We start from the raw sequence: 13,125 nt of genomic DNA, 5'->3' as shown, positions 1-13,125 counted from the left end.
GGAACAGGCAGGCACCACTACCCAGGCCTTTCTGGACCTTAATGGGGTAAGAAGGTTTGCATGGTGTACTGGGAACCATCTTGGACAGGGACCTGCCACCTGGTGAGCCCCCAGCCCACGTGTGTGACTTTCTGAGTCTTTGGGAATTGGTTTTCTCCTTTCCCCTGGTCTCTGGGATGCAACCTAGGGCTCCTCACATACTAGGCAAGTGCTCTGTCACAGGGCTGTGGTCCCTGCCCTAAGTGACACTAGTCGAGACTTCACAGGTCAGGGTGTTCCCAAGGGCCTCTCCAGAGCATTAGTTGATCCTTAACTCTTATTAATTCTGCAGAGACCTCCTGCGGAGTAAATGCCTTAACCGCCACAGGAGCAGCCCCTGGCTAAGAATGCATTCAGCTAGTGTTGCCACCTACCCTTCAGTGGCACCACGACCTTGGATCTCTGTGTCACCCTGGAGTCGGGACTGCTGGCCTGGCCAGAAAGCCACGCCTGCGGCCTACGCACTCTTGTGAAACTCGAAACCCGAAACTCTGCACCGCCCCGCGGAGAGTGAGGGGCGGTGCTTAAAAACAAAGGCGTGGTTTAGGGCGCGGGGGCGGGGGGGGGGTCACATAGGCCGCGCGTGCGCTTTTGTTGTGGGCGGGACCTTGTGCCCGGGGGCGGGGGCTTCTGGTGGCGCATGCGCAGGCGCGTGCTGGGCAGTGCGGGCGCGGCGCGGGGGGCGGGGCTCCGGCTCTCAGAGCTCGTCCGAGGCGAGCTGGTGTCGGGCAGGACTCGGGCTGCGGGAGGTCAGTGGCGGTCGGGGGCCGGAGCGGTCGCCGGCACCATGGAGGACGACGACAGCTATGGTGAGTGGGGCCGGTCTGCTGCCCCTTAGTGCGCTTCCGCCTGCGCCGGGTGTCCCTGGGACTGGGCGCGGGGCACGGAGCTCTGGATGGCGGCAGTGCGAGGGCCCGGGGGGTGACTGGTCAGGGGCTCTCGGGCCTGAGGGTCGCCGGGGCTGAGGGTCACCGGGACCTTAGGCTCTCCGGGAACTGATTGTCACCCGAGCCTGAGGGTCTCCGGGAACTGAGTGTCACCCGGGCCTGAGGGTCTCCGGGAACTGAGTGTCACCCAGGCCTGGGGGGTCCGGGGCAGGGGTCGCCGAGGCTGACGGCGCCTGCGGGTGGTGGTGCTGTTAAACCTCGTCTGAAGATCTCCGGGACCGTAGTTACTCCAGCCTGAGGGTCCCTGGGGCTGATGGTTTCCGAGTCTGAGGGTCCCCGGGGTTAAAGGGTCTTCGGGACGAGGTTAACCGGGGCGCCGAGGGTCGCCAGGGTCATCAGGATGCTGAGGAGCCCCGGGGCGCGCCGAGGGGCGCCAGGGCCGGGTGACTGGGGACGGAGTCTCCGAGGCGAGTCGCCTGCGGCTTGTCACCCACTTGGCAGGCGCCGCGAGCGGCCGCGGGAGCCACACGCCCGGCCTGCGTTCCCTAGTAGTTTCCGGCTCTCCGGAGTGTTAGAAGTTACGTGCCCCATCCAGTTCTTTGTTTCGAGATGAACCCGGAGTGGCCTGACCAGAGCCTCCTTGCCGAGGATGTCAGCCAGGTTCATACTACTGTTGCATTGTGAATTAGCTCCTAGTCCCCAGTCTGTCAGCCAGAACCTGACCACACTTGGCAAGGAGGTCAAGTATGAGCTGTTGCCTGAAGGTAGATGACGGTAAGGACACCAGTCCACAACCTCCATCCGGACAGAAGGGGTCGGAGTCTCCCGGACTAACCTTGCTGTTGGTGGTCAGCCAGGGCTCTGGTCCCTCAGAGTGTCTGCAATCTCAGGAGTTGTAGAAAGTTGTTTGAAATGGTTGATTTTAAGTGGTTGTTAGCATTGTTTCCAAGAGGAACGGAAGAAGGGTGGCAGGCAGAGCAAGTGGCGAACTTTTCTGGTTTGGCAGGGAAGTGCAGATCAAGAGCGTAACGTGCTTATGGGGTTTTAATGGAACCAAACTCTGGTTTATTTATTGCCTCACGGGCACCATTGCCCCCCAATATCAGAATGCCAAAAGGGAAGCATGTTAGATCTTTGCAGGTAAGCCCTTAGATAACGCTGACCTGGTGAGGAGGCCAGGAGGGTTATGGCTAACAACTCTGGCTGGCTTGGGATGTGTGGACTCTGTTTCCCTGAATGTTAGAGGAAGAAAGGACCAGCCTTTGCTGCCTTCCAGGTAAAAGCAACGTGTGCCTTCCTTTGTGACTGAGAAGCAGTGGCCTGCTGGTAGGCCCCAAGAAAGATTGTTGAGCCTCTTTGGACCCTCTGGGTTTTTTTTATTCTTCTGCTGGAAACCTTCGTGGGCTCTACCCCCTGCTCTTTTCTCTCCCTCCTGTCATCTCTTGTCCCTGGACCCCAGGGTTCTGCCATGCTTTGTTCTTGTCCTCCCCTGTGTTCTTGCCTGCTGGGGGAGGCAGGAGGCTGCTGTTGTGTGCTTTGACTCAGGCATGACTTGTGCTTGGAAGGGAAAATGGAAGCCGCCTGTTTTAGTTCCTGTTACTGCTGTGAATGGAGGCATCAACCTCAAATTTACTGGGTAGTTCTAGGGGTCAGAAGTCCAAATCAGGCCATACTGGGCTGGTAGTAAGATTTTGTTTGGGCAGATGTTCCTTTCACAGACTGGAGGGGGAAAGTCAGCTTCCTTGCCTTTCCTGGCCCTAGAGGATGCTTGATTCCCTTGGTAGCGCCTCTCCACTTTGTCTACTGGTGGCTTTTCATGAAGTTACTCGTGTGTCACATCCACCTGGGTAACATCCCGGGGTAACCCAGGATAAGGGTTGTCGCCATCCAGAAGCTCAGCCTCCCTTTTGCCCTGTGAGGAAACACTTTTACAGATTTGAGAATTAGGACGTTCACATCTTTAGCATTTTAAAATTTTTTGTTTACATATTTATTGCGTGTGGAGGTCAGAGGGCATCTTACAGGAGGAGTTGGTTCTCTGCTTCCACTCTGCCCTTCCTGGGATCAAACTCAGGTTGCCAATCTTGTCACCAAGTACTTTTTACCCACTGGGCCACCTCACTATCCCAGTAGGCATATTTGTGAGCCTTATTAGGAGAGTTATACAGGGTAACGGAAAGGAAGTTTATTGCCCCTCTATACACTTGCACATCTTTTTTATTTGGGAGGAGCTAGAGGGATTAAATACAAGAAAACTCCTTGAGTATCATCCAGACTAAAATGACCACGCGAAGGCTGAGGCCAGCCTCCCTCCCTTGCTCCCCTGGCTTTCTTCTTCTCTCCTTCATCCCCTCCTCTCTCTGTGTCTTCTCTCTTCCTCCTTCTCTTGTTCTCCTTCTTACTTTTTAAATCGGAGGAGCATCTCCCTGTGATGCCCTGGCTGGCCTCAAACTCCTAAGTTTATGTGATCCTCCTGCCTCAGCCCTGTGACTAGCGGGCGCTGCAGGTGTGTTGCCTCTGTGCCTGGCCAAGCTCGCCAGTTTGGTTTGTAGCATCAGAACTACCCGTTCCCCTTAGAGTCTGTACAGAGAATTTACTTGAACCAGTTTCCACATGTTAAGAGGAAACACGTGTTGAAGATTCATGAAGCACACGTGCTCAGAGCCTCGGTAATACTTGCTTTTTAAAGAAGTAAGACATTGCCATTTTGACAAATGAATGTTTTAGCCAGGTTTGCCCTGCGCTTGCTCCTGTCTGCCTTTCTGTTGGGCCTTTACTGCTGTTCTTTGGGGAAATACATTCAGAGTACAGAGCTATCCATTCGGTATCAAAAATAAAACCTTTGAGCCAGGCACTGTGGCGCATGCCTGTAGTCCCAACACTCAGGGAGGCAGAGGCAGGCAGATCTCTGGTGAGTCCAGGACAGCTGGGCTGTTACATAGAAAAACCCTTTCTCCAAAAAGAAAAAGCCAAAATCAACCAACCAAGCAAACAAAATGAAACCTTTGCAGCACAGCTCATTTATGGTGTGCTAAAGGCAGAGTACAGGGCATGGAGGGTAGCTGTCAAAAGCAAACGGTGAAGCTGGGCGGTGGTGGCGCATGCCTTTAATCCAGCACTTGGGAGGCAGAGGCCGGTGGATTGCTGTGAATTCCAGGCTAGCCTGGTCTACAAAGCAGGTCCAGGACAGCCAAGGCTACACAGAGAAACCTTGTCTTGAAAAACCCAACAACAACAACAACAACAACAACAAACCAAAAAAAAAAAAAAAATCCAAAAACCAAACAGTGAGGCCTGCCTTGACTACGGGCTTTTAGTATATACCAGGCCGAGATCATTTGGTAACTGCACCTATGCAGACTAGTTGGTGTCTTTCCTGATTCTAGAAAGAACTCTGTGATGGCAGCATGGAGTTCTGCCAGACAGTACTGTTGGCCTATATAAGAAAAAATAGGTGTAAACTTAGATTTTGTATGCATCTTGTTTAGGACACAGACACTGGGCCTGACTGGGATTGGATAGGGTTGTGAGTACAGAGCCACGTTCCTCACCAGAGCGGATCTTCATCCTGCTGCACAGTAATGGCGTCAGGTTGGGGCTTATTCCTGGATTCTAGTACCTTTTTTGTTTGTTTGTTTGTTTGTTTGAGACACGGTTTCTCTGTGTAGCCCTGGCTGTCCCGGAGTTACTCTGTAGACCAGGCTGTCCTCGAACTCACAGAGATCCACCTGCCTCTGCCTCCCTCGTACTGGGATTAAAGGCGTGTACCGCTATGCCTGGCAACTTTTAAAAAAATTTTTGAAGCAAGGTCTCATGTGGGCTGTGTTTGCCACAAAGTCATTATGTCTTTCAGAATAGTCTTGAATTACTGATGTTCACCCCCTAAGTGCTGGGTCACACATGTACTCAAACTCCTGATGTCCACCCCCTAAGTGCTGGGTCAAATCTGCACACGCCCAGCTCAGCCTCTGTTCTAAGGATCATGTCCACATACATTTATTTATTTTATGTGTATGAGTGCTTTGCCTTTATGTATCTATGTGTACTATGTGGGTGCCTGGTCAGAGGAGGGGTCAGATCCGCTGGAACTGGAGTTACAGAGGGCTGTGAGCCATCAGGTGTGTGTGCTAAGAATCACACCAGGGGCTTTTGCTAGAGCAGTCAGTGTGCTTAAGCACTGAACCAACTCTCCAGCTGCCATATGGCTAGCCTAGAATTTGTTACATAGACCAGGCTGGCCTTGAATTCACAGAAACCTACTGAGATTAAAGTTGTGCACCAGCATGCCTGTTTTCCCCATATAGATGTTTAAGAAGAGAGCCCTTGGAGGCTGCCCTTTACCGTGGCAAACGCATGCTGGACACCTTGTTTCCGCTCCTTTCCTAATGCGTAGGCAAGCTGTCAGCAGGTAATTGATGTTTATGTGCAGGAAAGCTTTTGAGTGAACTGGAAGGTTTGGTCCCCCAGAAATCCTGCCCCCATCCCGCCCCTGAGGTGCTTGTGGTGTATTCTTCATATTGAGCTCCTGGAACCAACGGAAACAAAGTAGAGCCAAATTTTAGTTAGATTATCATCAGTATTTAAGAAGAGTTGAGGAAAGCTAGGGTTTAGTTTCTCGGTAGAGGGTGAGCAGCGAGGGAGAACATACAGGGAAATAGTTGATTTGCATAGCGTGTGGGGTTTACCGAAGTGCAGCTGCGTGGTCGCTGTCTCCAGCCTTGGCTCATGAGGGAAGTGTGCAGAGGATCCTCAGGGCCGGGATGGTAAGATTAAAAACAGGCGCAGCGCCCAAGGCCTTTGGGATCTCCTCTCGTCTGTTCCTTCTGTCTGTCCCTGTCCTGTCGCTTTGGTCACTGAAGAGTGCCAGGATCTGACCTGGTTTCTGTGTGTGGTTAGGTGTGGTGCCTACAGCACAGGGGTGCCCAGGAGAAGAACCCGTGGTCCTTGGACTCAGAGCATCCCTGAATTGTGCTGACTGTGGGAGCTTTGCCACAGGAGAAGCATGGGCGTGAAGGGCACGTGGAGGACGCAGATGGTGGTCTGTTGGTGGAAGCAGGGCCCCCGGTCAGTTGTAACCTAATTTTATGAGGCCAGGACCCTTGTAGTTCTTCAGGGAATGGACTAAAAAGAGATTTGTGTTGAGTAGAAACAATCACGACCCACAACAGGAAGCCCACGTGCTGTACTACAGATGGAGGGAGAATTTATCCCCAGATGTAGGAAGGACTGGTCATGCTATACAGTGATGACACACGGGATCTTTGTGCAGGGGTGTCTGGAACACTGAAAAAGAATAAGATATAGTTTTTAGATTTATTTTATTTGTGTGTGTGTTTTGCCTGCATGTGTTTATGTGCACCACATGAGTGCCTAGTGTGGCTGGAGGCCAGAAGAGGACATCGTATCCTCTGGACCTAGAGTTACAGAGATTGTAAGCCAACATGAGGTGCTAGGAGTCAGACCCAGGGCCTCTGCGAAGGCGACCAGTGTTCTTAACCACTGAGCCATCTCTCCACTCCCAAGAATAATTTTAAATGTAATTTTCAGACAGCTTTAAAAGAGATAAGATTAGTGATTTTCTAAAGTGCTGGTGTCTTAACAATGGTGTTCATGTTTCTGAACACTCAAATAATTGGCTTTTTTTTCTCTCAGGGGTCTCACTACTCTTTTACTTACCAGTGTGCAGCCTGACTTCCCAGTTCTCAGGTTTGATAGGGTACCCTACACAAGACAAGACTGCCTTGCGGATTTTGTTTTTTCTTCTTGTCTTCTGACCTGAGCCTTGTAACCTGATTTCCTTTGCCCAGGGTTGTTCACAGGAGGATGGCCTCTTGCCAGGCCTCTGGGAACTCTCAGAGACTGAGTGTAACAGCCTGTGAGTGTTTTGTCAGCATCTTAGCTAAGTCAGGATCACTCTATGCTCTTCTCGGAATAGGCTCTGAGGCAGTGGCAGGGCCGTGCAGGAGGACTTCCTGGTAGTGATGATTTTGCATCTGACCCTGGCAGGATGAGCACCTCCCATGGCTGTTCCTTAGGACCAGCGTGGCATCCCCTCCGCCATCACGTGGAACAGCCCCTGCTGCAGCTCTTGTTGCTCAGTGGCTTCAGACTTTTCTTTTTTCCCACAAGAGGGAAGAAATGCACCTTAGGTAGTCAGTCTGGGGAGAGAGAGAGAGAGAGAGAGAGAGAGAGAGAGAGAGAGAGAGAGAGAGGAGATGGGATCGCTACAACTTGCTTTTGCTCTCTGCAGACACTGAGGTGCAAACAGTGTTCTGGAGAGCACAGAGAACATTTGCATTTGGAAGAGAGCTGCTTTTTAATTTTTGTGCCTCTAAAACAAGCTGTGGGGCCTAGGGTCCCAAATAGGCAGCCTAGTAACCATGGAGGAATTAGAAGTTAAACCAAGTCCCCATGGGCTTAATGTGCAGAGTTTGGGGTTTGCATTCATTCTCCATACCAAACAGGCACACTGACTCTCCTGGGCGTGTTTGACCATATATAGAACCACTTTTCTTTGTTCTTCTGTGATCTGGATGACTTTCATTGTTTTCAAATTTAGTTACACACTTAAGGATTTGGCTTGAAAAGAACAGTTATGCGAATTGAAGGCTTTCTTAGAAACATAAAGCCACCATAGTTACACATTCCTGGGGTGATGTTAGCATGTCAGGGAGTGTAAAGGTACTTAGAATAGTTAGAGTTCTTGATGTCTGGTGCCAATTAGCTTTTTAAAAGGACCGTACCCATTGCTAGCCCTGTGGTCACATAAGTACAATTAAGCCTGGTAGGAGGGTTAGCACCTGAGAGCTTTTCAATAAGAACTGATGACCACTAGGCCTCACTAAGCCTGTTGCTTCCTAGCAAGGTTAGAAATACTTGTTTTGCATCCTTGTGTATCATGAGCTGGTTATAGGATGACTGTGCCTTAACCAAGATGAACTTTTTAATGGCCTCTGTCAAATCAGCTGATTTACATATTTTGCTCACTCTGATTTTTTTTTTTTAAGACAGGGTTTCTCTGTGTAGCCTTGGCTGTCCTGGACTCACTTTGTAGACCAGGCTGGCCTTGAACTCACAGTGATCCACCTGCTTCTGCCTCCCAAGTGCTGGGATTAAAGGCGTGCGCCACCACACCCGGCTCACTCTGATATTTTAAGCATGGGGAAAGTAGGCGTCAGTTTTGATGGGAGCTTGAGTCAGATTTTGGTCAATTTTAGTTGTTTTGAATCTGTCACTGATACTGCTCCTAAAACTAAACTTGTTCTACCTTATATTATTCTCTGAGAGAGTTCAGGGTCTCCCCCGCAGTGGCTCGCAACCCTTAGTGGTTCAAAGGATCCTTTCATAGAATCAATCCTTTCATCGTTTTGTTCATCGGAAAACACAGATACTTACATTATGGTTCCTAACAGTAGCAAACCTACAGTTATGACGTAGCAACAAAAATAAGTTTGTGGCTGGGGGTCACCGTGACATGAGGAACTGTATTGGAGGTCGCAGCATTAGGAGGGTTGAGACCCACTGCTCCAGAGGAAACAGTGCAAGTTCAATGGACGGTTAGTCGGGCTTGTGGTGACAGACGGCTCTGTGTGGGTTTGGAGGAGCTGTACTCTCTCCTCTCTAAATGTCCATGTGTCAACAGAGACCCTTTTGTCAGACAGAGTCTTGTCTTACCTAGCTGGAGCAGCACCCACGACCAATAGTCCACTTACTCTCAGTATAAACCAGGTGGTTGCCTTTTTGTTCCAAGCATGCAGACCCAGATTAGAGGTCACTTAGGGGCAGGGCAGCGCTGACCAGCAAGCTTCAGAGGTTGGAGGGCCTGAAGATCACTGCTGATAGGTCTCACTCTGCGCCCCTGGCCAGACTTCCTGCCACACCCAGGCCCCAAGATGAAAGTCCTGCAGAGTGGGCTTCCAAGGGAGAGCTCTTGCCTGAACCTGTCCACACTTTATCCCGAGCCACGGCTTGGTTGTCTAATTATTGTTGCTTAGTTTCAGTTGCAGTAATAGAGGCCTGGAGGAGGCGGAGAAGCAGTTAGAAATGTTCAAGAAGCGAGTCCCACATCCTTTCAAAGTGCTGGTGATGCTGTTTTGCTTCTCTCTGCCCCAGGAGACGGGGGCAGTGGGGGTTTTACCAGAGTCTTCCTGCCATGGTTGACTGAGACTTGTAGCTTGGGTTGGGACAGTACCTTCCTGCTTGCTGTGTGCTCATGTGTACCCCTGTTTTCCTCAGGAGTAGGCTTTATGGCCCCTGTTGTTTTGGTGCTGTCTCTGTGAGGGGGTGTTGGTAAGAACCTTTCTTCGTGACATTACTGGCCTGGTTTCCAGGAGCTGGTCCTAGCCTCTTATTCAGTCAGCAAGAAGTCGCTGCTCTGCTCCATGCAGCCTAGGTGTCAGGAGGGCTTGGGACATCAGAGAAGGACATGGCATAGTAGCAAGCCATGAAGGAGCACGTCAGAGTGGATGACAGGCACTGCGTTAGATGGGGAACTGTCACGGAGGAGCCAGTACTTGGACTGATTTGGAAAGGTCAGGTGGGGTTACGTGATGAATGTGGCAAACACACTGCAGGCAGAGGGACAGCAAGGCCAGAGGCCTAAGCTGCAGGTGTATTGTGGGCCTGGAGGGAAGGGGCCTAAGTGGCTAAGAAGAAGCAGGTGCTCTGTGTGTGTGTGTGTGTGTGTGTGTGTATGTGTATTTGTGTGTGTGTGTATGTGTGTGTGAGTATGTGTGTGTGTGTGTATGTGTGTGTATGTGTGTGTGTGTATGTGTGTGTGTATGTGCGTGTGTGTATGTGTGTGTGTGTGTGTGTGTATGTGCGTGTGTGTGTGTGTGTGTGTGTGTGTGTGTGTGTGTGTGTGTACTCCTCATTGTATCATTCTAAAAAGATCTATGAGTTAGTCTGGCACTGAGGGCACACAGCCTTCCATGTGGATCATGTGAGGGCCTAACTTGGGGCAGTGGAAGTAGAGGAGAGAATAAATACAGTGATGGGCAGAAAGTAGACAAAATTAGGTTGCTGAGGCTTGGAGGGCATGACACTGAAAAGATGTGAGGGAACGAGCCAACGGTCCTCCAGCTTCTAACTGAGCAACTGCTCAGAGAACAGCTGGATGCAGTAGTGGACATACTGCCGGAGCCTTTGGAACTTAAAAGACAGCTGGATTTGGGCGGGAACTAAGACTATGAGTGCTTGAGCGGGAGGTGATGCCAGGAGCTGAGAAGAGGGCCAACAGTGGCGCCCTGGGCACATTCGTGCTGATGGGCTGAAGAGAGAGGTCTGAAGGGAGGCTGAGCTAAGCACATCATTCTTCAAGCTACTACAGCATACTGAGAGAGAGCAAGGGCAGGGGGAACGTCAGGAGCATGCACAGTAACTGGGAGGTGAAGCAGAATGGAGAATTTGTAGTCCAGGTGGCCTCGAAGCTCGGCCTCTAACCTCCTAGGTGCTACAATTACAGGAGTGTGCCGTTACACCTGGCTAGCGTGGTGCTGGGATGGAGCCCAGGGCTCTGTGCCAATGGAGCTGCAGCCCCTGCCCACAACAGAATTAAAAATATCCATTTGATAGTTATTCTAGGCCAGTCTTGAGCTAAACAGTGTTTCTTTGTGCTGCGCAGTAACCCTCCATTAGGAGTGGGCTCCGATTTCATTTCTCCCGTGGCCTGTGTGTGGCAGCTGCAGACTGCATGTGCTTTTGGAATCTGTTCAGCATAAGTTACTTTCTCTTGAGTTCTGAATCCCTGAAACATGATCTCCAACAGCCCTAATGACTGAAAGTAGGAGCACATGTTGAGTTTTAGTGAATGCTGGCGGTTTCTGCAGTGACCAGAAGTCCTTGTCACCTAAGGTCAGGAAGGCAGCTCATGCCCTCTCCATTCTGGAGTTACCTCCATGGACCACTAACAATTTTACTTTAGTCACCATCCATTTACCATCTCAGTTACTTAGGCTTGAAACCATGAGATCTTCCCCCTTATTTTCCTCTTCCCATCCATGTCTGGCCTAAACTGTTTTCTGTTTGTCCATTTGTCCTTATAGTCATCTTAAAAGAAACAAACATAACCATTGAGATGTAACAAGAATAAATTATAAAAAAAAGAAAAAAAAAGAAACAAACAAATTCTCTTCTCTGTATTAGAGTACTAACTTTGAGAACTTAAACAATCACAGGTCCTGCTTTTAAAAACTCATAGCGTAGGACAGTTAGTGGGTTGAATGTTTTCAGGAACGTGTGAGAGCTTGGTACAAGGTTGTGGGGCCTGTAGGAACCCAGTTTCCATCATGCCCTGGGTTGAGGTGGGAGCATTCCTCATCAGGGGTTACTTTATGAACTGCTTCTGCCATGGTAAACTGCTGACACTGTGCACTGGCTGTTTCATCCCCTCCGTGAGGGGTGGAGCGCTGCAGGATTGTTGTCCACCAACTGACAGGGCCCTCCTCCCTGCCTCCTCTCCCCCTCCTCCCTGCCTCCTCTCCCCCTCCTCCCTGCCTCCTCTCCCCCTCCTCCCTCTCTTCCTTCTCCCTTCTCCTCCCCCTCCTCCCCTTTCCCATTCCTAGGTCTTCCTCCTCCCCATGCTCCTTTGCTCCCCTTGCTCCCGCCCCCCTCTCCTTTTCCCTCCTGGCATCACCAGGACCTCACGTTGTCAACTCAAAGCCGTTCTTCCAGTGGACTTGCTTCCGTCCCTGGCTCCTTCTTGTTGCCCACACCTGTTAGTACACACTGTGTTTATCCTTCTATGTTGCATATACTTTTTTATCCACGTTTTAAACTTTTTGTCTTTTCCTCACAACTGGGCATAGTTCATGTCTCAGCGTTCCCAGTGTTGCAGGTGCCTGAATCATTTTTACTGAAGGAGTTATCGTGACTCTTAGGGTTGTGGTATTTGTGGGACACAGGTAAAGGTGGTTCTGTCCCTGAGCTTGCTGGGTAGTAGTAATTTGGATAAGCCATGTCCTCTCAAGGCCTCCAGCAAACAGGTTGTTGTGGTGGCACTAGGGTCATGCGGCCTGGTCTTTGATTCCCTGGAGCCCAGACACTTCAAGTTGGTGGTTGAGCAGCCAGAACTTAGGAGAGATTCAGTTGCTGAGGTCTGTAGACCGCCTGTGACAGGTCTGAGCTGCCTGCCTCACAGGCACCTAGAGCCTGTGGTTGAAGACAGAGGCTGCCTGTGGGAAGGACACATTCAGAACCGGTAGTTACCGTCCTGGAATCTGTCGTGAGCGCTGACTGCCCAGCTTTCAGAGGAGAAGCAGGTTCTGATCAGGGTTGTCAATAGGCCAGAGAGCAAGCGTTGCAGGTTAATGAACTTCGGGGGTCAGGCCCAGAACTATTAAGTAAGAATTCTGACTGTCTTTGAGGGAGTTCTGCAAAATCAGATTTGTGTCACCTAGCATCCTAGGCCCAGCTATGGACTGTGGGTCGCAGGATGCATCCAGGTGCCCTGAAAACACTGGTGCCATCTTGTACTGATCCTCTCGGTGAACTGCCACTCTTGTGAGGATGAGTACCTGACGAAGACTGAGTGGGCGGAGCATTGGATATGCTACAGGTGCTCTAACAGCCACTTCCTGCTACACTAGTTTTGATTGACAAGTTAAAGAGCAATTTCTTCTTTACCTGGCTTCTAATCACAACCAAGATATCTTATAGGTTCTCTCTGTCCAAATTGCAGTGACAGAGCATGGAGGAGGTGAGATTTTGCAAAGCTTAGACTTGCAAGGATTCGTATACAGTAAATGACCAACTGGCCTCCCAGCCTAGCTCCGCCTCCAGAGGAAGCAGCACTTCAGGAGTGTACCACAGGGCAGCAGGAAGGCTCCTCTGTGTCTGGGATGCCTCACAGAGGCCCAGTGGTGTCTGCTGCAGTGACTTCTGACCCTGTTAGCCCCACTCAATAGACAGGACTTCCTCTCTCGTTATCTGACCCCAACCTACATGCTTAGGGTTCTCAGCACACTGGCTCCAAGTTTGTTGACTGAACCCTAAAATCTGATTCGACATAGGAGCTAAGGTTATCAGATTTCTCATAGCAATTGTGAGTCCCACTTGGAACCAGAGCCTTGTAGCTCATGCTCGTGACTTGCTTTCCGCTTCTGTGGGCCTGTGCTCTGTTTGGAGGTCTGGTTCCTCATGTGGCTGCTGTGGGGCAACAGTTAAGTCTCCCACTGTTGGCTTGTTGGGAGAGTGAGGAGAC

At 50.6% G+C, this 13,125-nt stretch overlaps 1 protein-coding gene across 3 annotated transcripts in view; it reads left to right on the top strand.

Moving 5' to 3' along the window:
* The first annotated feature begins 710 nt into the window (after positions 1–710).
* Positions 711–13,125, top strand: part of CYTH1 (cytohesin 1) — an 80,015-nt gene continuing 67,600 nt past the window's right edge. Inside the window, exons 1-2 of one of the 3 annotated variants that reach the window (XM_084749079.1) lie at positions 761–848; positions 4,415–4,517. In XM_084749079.1, coding sequence (XP_084605205.1) covers positions 4,508–4,517 — 10 coding nt within the window. In that variant the 5' untranslated portion in view covers positions 761–848; positions 4,415–4,507. Of the gene's footprint in view, positions 849–4,414; positions 4,518–13,125 lie in introns of all 3 variants that reach the window. The other 2 variants (XM_084749078.1, XM_084749082.1) reach the window with 2 other exon arrangements.

This window comes from Acomys minous (assembly GCF_964271855.1).
Source record: "Acomys minous genome assembly, chromosome: 12".
Lineage (NCBI taxonomy): Eukaryota > Metazoa > Chordata > Mammalia > Rodentia > Muridae > Acomys > Acomys minous.
This window is presented reverse-complemented; position numbering and strand designations above follow the sequence as displayed.